At 50.0% G+C, this 6,040-nt stretch overlaps 1 protein-coding gene across 1 annotated transcript; it reads right to left on the reverse strand.

Annotated features, from left to right (window-relative positions):
* Positions 1–2,807: 2,807 nt before the first annotated feature.
* On the reverse strand, positions 2,808–3,353 carry LOC115316795 (protein Mpv17-like). The gene has a single exon (XM_029976290.2). The coding sequence runs from the start codon at positions 3,351–3,353 to the stop codon at positions 2,808–2,810; it is 546 nt and encodes a 181-aa protein (XP_029832150.2).
* Between the last annotated feature and the right edge of the window lie 2,687 nt (positions 3,354–6,040).

Genomic DNA, 6,040 nt, shown 5'->3' on the forward strand with positions numbered 1-6,040 from the left:
GGGCATCCGCTTTGCATCCCGGCAGATAGCGACAAAACACCCCGTTATCGTTTTTTTTTTTTTTTTTTTTAATTTGGGTTAGCGCTGGTATCTCCGTTCCAGGAATTGCTATCGAGTGTACATGCCACTAGTTAAGGGAAAGCTGAAACGGTTTTGAATATGATTAAAAACACTCGATTTGTTTTAATCCGACATCAAGCTTTAGGAATATCACGAAAGTAGAATATTTCATGCCCTTATCATCCAGAAAAACGCATTTCAAATTACATAGAAACCACGCCCCTCCGCGGCAGCGGGAGAGGGCAGTAAAAGGAGAAGAGAAAATATGATACCGAAAGGAAACCAAAAACTGATGTCACATTATTTTTTCTTTTAAAAGTAAAGCAAATGATTTATATGCACGTTTTTCGATCATTATAACATTTAAGACAAAACAAAGCAAACTTTTTTTTTTTCAGGGTAAAGAAATGATAATCGGAACGTTTCACACGAATACAAGCAAGAGAGACACAACGAAAGTCATATCGGCACCGACATCACCATGGCCGCCCTCGCCGAGCTTTGGCTTCCACGACGCGCCGTGACCGCTCTAGCGGCAGCTCTTGCTCCCGAATCATACCTCTTCCGACAATATTTGCGGCACGATACTCTCTATATACCTCTCTCAAACGTTTGCAATAGTAAGGGCTTCGCTGATGCTGGCCATGGGCGCCAATGAGGCGGACGCCGCCATCTTTAGTATACTGCAGCAAACCACCATAAGTTAATTGAGGTAGGCCAGTTCAGTTGAACTCAATAATCGTTAGCGGCTCAATGACAGTTGGCGCCGCCTTGTAACCCCGGCCGCCCTGCCGATCGCGATTAAGTCAACTGGCTTTGGCTTAATGGCAGTTAAGAGTGCTAGAATAATTGGGGTATAAGTCATACGAGCCATCGCAGGACAACCGCATACCATCCGCGGATGAATGGTTTGACTGACTGACTTAATTAACAGGACGGTCGCTGACATTATCGCCATGTTCGTAGACGCGAAACACAAAGCGCGGGATGAAGCTCTGCCGTATGTTTCGTTTCCGTACAGCGATGCGGTTCAAGGAGCCACGGGGATGACGCCATCCCATCTGGTGCACGGCCGAAGATTTATCACCATGCTCGACACCATGCTGCCTCGCGCGCCAACCGACGATGGCAACGACGACATTCAACTGATCTCTCAGCGTGCCGAGGAGTCTCGTCAGCTTGCATTGGTCAGGATTCAAGGTCAACTGTGAGTCTACGCACACCGGTACAACCTTCGTCGCCGCTATGTCCACTTTCAAGCACGTGACCGGGTATGGGTGTGGACACCGATACGGGTGCCGTGGTCTCGGCGAGAAGCTCCTGAAACGCTATTCTGGACATTACACAAGATTCTTCGCTGCCTTGGGGATTCGAACTACTAAGTGCTACCCGACTGAACGCGTCCTTCAACACGCCACCCACCGCGACCCGAGGTCATTCACATCGTTCGCCTCAAGCCGTACTATGAATTCTGTTTTGATTCTTTAGGAATCACGGTTGTTGTTATTAATGTTGTTTCTTTCTTCTTTTCTTTGTTGCATCGGGGCGATCCGTTTTTCTTGTGTCTTAAAGGGGGGAGCAATGCCCGGTGCGGTGACCGAGTAGGCAGTGCGCGCGACTCCCAAACGGATCATCCGGGATCAAATCCCGCCAGTGATGTTTGATGTTTAGTTTTCCTTTTGGTTTCTCCTCTTGAAGGTTCCAGATCGCTGCAGTAATTTGTTATGTCTTCTGGTTTAGAACATGCTGGAACACAAATCGGCGATAAAAGCAGCCGCAGCGAGTTGCTTCAAGTTAGTCTTTCCCCACTCTCGATCATGCTGCTACGCCGACATCGACGCCCGCGACGCCCACTTACTGTAACTGTTGTTTCGTCTCAAGTTCGCCCCCAACAAATCTTTAGTTCGTTGAGCTTTCTCCCGCCTCATCGTCTGCCATTCGTGACAATATGGCCAGTGATCTGACCAAAAAGATAGTTTGACTCTCTCAGGAGGCTCACTCTCTTAGCGAAACGTCGTCTGTCATTCTGAGGCTTGCAGCAAATTATTTTCGAAGTTTTTAGACCAGCATGACTACTTCCGTCATTTCGTTGGACGTCAATTGAAGCCAAAGCAAGTAGGCAGGCGACATGGTTAAGGGAAAACACGGTACTTCTGGAGCGATGGGACAAAAAGGGACGGACAAGCACGGAGCTTCATGTCCGTCCGTCCTATTTGTCCCCTCGCTCTAGCGTGACCACGTCTATTTGAAGCCAGACTACTTTGGCTTACAGCACTGCCATCCACTCAACAACCGAGGTTAATCTCTCTCCATCTGATTTATGAAAACAACCATCATCCACCCTCGATGCAATTTTCCCGTGACTTTCTTGATGGCAATCTAATGTTGCGAGCTACATCCAAAGTTTTGGAGTTTCTGGCCTGATGGCCCAAGCATGGACATTTCCGCAACAAGCGTTGTCCAATAAAAGGTACGACGCCCACCACCGTCATCTTTAGTATTCACCTGGTAAAGTCGTCTTAATATTTTTACCACTTCATCAAGTCAGACGCGGTGAAAAATGTATCCCGAAATATTAAATGTCCGCGTCCGATTCAATGCCCAACTTCTTCCGCAAATCTATACTCCTAATCGCCAGACATACGGCTACCACATTGGCCCCGTCAGCCGAGTGAAACCCCTTTTACAAGAAATTTGAAGGTTTATGTCGCTTTCTGAAGGCTGGATGCACCGGTGAAGGCGTGTAGCTACAGTTCGTGAGGGTTAAAGCGGTTCGCCTTCCAAGACATGTACGTGTGCCAGACCAAACTTACACAATTCATGTACAAGAGACGGTACGGTGGCGGTACGTATTGAAAGTTGATGACCTGTGCCACCGGCCAGAGCTTGTAGAAGGTCTTCATGATGGTAGAGTACTTTTCGCGGATGTTCCGTTCGATGTCCACCCTAGTCCTTCCCTGGAGGACACCCAGAAACACAAGGAAACCGAACACGGAAACCGGAGAAAATACGAGCTGACCCAGGACCACTTTCTTGACCGTGGCTATGGGTCCGGTGCTCCGCACGAGGCGCTTGTCCACCAGGATTAACCAGGTGCGTTGAGTCGGTCCGCTGTACGCGAGTCCCACGAGGAAGAACCTGACGGCTCGCTGGGCGTCGATGCTGTCCCTCCGTTCCACGAGCTTCTGGGTCATCAGGTCGCTTGAGAGCATCACGGTGGCTGTGGTTAGGATTTGCGTTTTGGCCGGATGCGTTTGAAGTAGCCTGTCGTAGATTCTGAAGAGAGATTTCATTCCGGCTGGCGCTGCGACTTTTTGCCTCTGTATACGTCAAGCAGTAAGCGCGACAGATGTAGAATGGCTGCACAGATGCGCGTAGCTAGCACAGCTGCATCCGGTTAAGGCCTGTCCAAAAAAGGATACTACAAAAATAGGGAGGCTACACAACTCCGGCAAAAATCTTTAAGGGCAACTCCACTCACTTTTTACGGTTTTTGTTTTATGTTCTGTTGAGTCGAAGTGGGCGACCCTGAATTACGAGATATAATTTGTTTTTCGGTAGTGTGTATAGTATTGTAGATATCGCGTATCCAAGTTTCGTTCCGCGGCAAGGCGAAACCGAAACTACCGGCTCGAGCAGCTTCTCGCGCTTCTGAGCCGACGCACTGACACGGCCGGCTCAGTCGCGCGCGGAGTTTCAAAACAGAAGGTAAGTTGCACATTTGCTTCTTTACCGCTGCAGTTCGTAAGTATGTATCAAATGTAGTCCGTTTCAGTGTGTATTTATAAGTTTGCCGGCCGAAAAGTGAATCTGACTGCTGTAATTAATATGACGCGGTCAGTGCGGGTGGCGTGACTGTATTTGTTTCTTGCTCGCGGACGAGGAGAAAAAGAAATAATGGGAGACAGATGGACAGATGGTATCCACAAGCTGTCTATGTTGTTAAAGCTCAGGTGCCCTCATGTGTGCGCTAGTTAGAGCTGCTGTGACCTGCTGCGACCGGCCGCTCGTGCTGGAGCAGCCGGCGGACGGTACACGCGAACAACGACGGCACCGCATCGTTCTTCAAAGACGCGTCTTTCGCGACGAAACCCGCAGCAGCTCTAACTACTGCTACCGTACTGTCTCTTGTACAGGAATTGTGTAGGCCTGGCCTGGAGTACGTACACGTCTTGGAAAACGAACCGCTTTGACCCTCAAGAGCTGTAGCTATGCTCCTTCACCGGTGCCTCCAGGCTCCAGAAAGCGACGCAAAACCTTAAAATGTCTTGTAAAAGGCGATTGATTCGGTTGACGTGATCGATGTGGCAGCCTTATGTCTGGCGATCAGGGGTAGAGATATGAATCCCTACTCCCGCCGTTCATTCTGACTTTCGGCTGTTTAAAACCTGGATTTATTCGATCAAGCACGACTCATTCATTTGCATATTTTGGATTATATACTTGACATATGCATATCTTACACCGTGACCATGACTGAAGCGCGAGACACATGCGCGAAAAAATCCATCCCATCCGACATCCGATCCGGCAGTACGACTACCTGATCCGAAAAGTTTGGTCGCTTCAGACGTCGGATCGGCGATGTGACATGCGCCCAACGCGCCAGTTAGTTTCGCACGGCGGACGGATTGTCGGATGCGTCCAGCCAATGACAGCACAGCTAGCGCGAACGTCATGATGACGTACTGGGTCTGTCGGGACGAACAAGAAGATGGGACGGGCGCCGGAAGCCGGACGCGTGGACCCCGCTGACCCATTTGAGAAAGATGGCCCCGGCAAAGAATGCACGCCCTAACGAGAACGAGCTTCTAACTTCGCTCGTCTGAGCTAAGCCTTCAATCTGGGACCAGAGATCTGTGAACGTGGACCTCCGCTGGGGCGCATGGATCTCCTGGGCGCAGCCGAACGGATCGTCGTGTCGCATGCAAGGGCGGAAGCTTGTGTCTCAAACTGTCGCGTGCGGCGATTCGGAGCGGCGTTCGGACTGTCGGGGCGGACGTCGGATCGGACGATTCTGCCGTCCATGTGTCTCGCCCTTAAGGAAATAAACACACTTCCCAATGGGACAGAGGTAAAACGTTATCGTCGCCGGCGAATTGAGAAACACAGGGCGAGGAAAGCCACCTTCTTATATCTACCCAGCAAATGGGAGTGTGACATTTGACGATACGAACTCCGAAGAGCTTATAGACGAGTGTCTGCACTTTTCCATAGGCGCCGCCATGTTTGTTAATGCTGACGCCATCACACAGCATAAAGGCTGCTCTTTTTGCAAGACTAGCTCCGTTGCTTTTTTTTTAGTTTTCTTTTTAATCTTTTGCACGTTGTGTGATGCAAGAATCTCAGAAATGCTTAGTCATGAAACTCAAACAACAACACCGATGCCAAGGGTGCTCTAAAAAGCAAAACCTTGTTTAAGGTGCAGGCCCTCTCTTCACGAGAGCCCGTGTTTAAGATTATTATTTCTCATTTTATCGCTGGGAGCTAGGATTTCGGGCACTGGTCTATATAGCCCAGCACGTGGCGAGTCGCGCGCATTTCATTATCGCTCCCGAGCCAACGAGATTGCGGCATTGGCCGACACGAACGCCGAACAACCAATCACGAAGCGAGGGAAGAGAAGACTCACGCCCCACGCATCTTGAGGTGCCAGTGACTGTGGTCGGTAGACGCAAGGACTAGCCGCCTCTGTACCTTCTCGCTGTCCGGACGCGTTCGAACGGGTAACGCGAACATCAGGCGTTCGAACGGGTTTGAACAGTGAATGGAGGCAAAAATGGCGGCCAGCCTTTACGTCTACACACAAATTAGTCCAAAAAGAGCTCGGCATTCTCACTTCCCCGCGTGCTGTCGTCCCCTTCTCTCCCTCAGTTTCTATCCTTACCGCGACCTAATTGCGCTCGAGGACAACCTCCACATGACCGTGTCACAGGATGCAGCTGTGCTATCTACGCGCGTATGTGTAATCACTCCACGC

This window comes from Ixodes scapularis, unplaced genomic scaffold (assembly GCF_016920785.2).
Source record: "Ixodes scapularis isolate PalLabHiFi unplaced genomic scaffold, ASM1692078v2 PGA_scaffold10__122_contigs__length_95168666, whole genome shotgun sequence".
NCBI lineage: Eukaryota > Metazoa > Arthropoda > Arachnida > Ixodida > Ixodidae > Ixodes > Ixodes scapularis.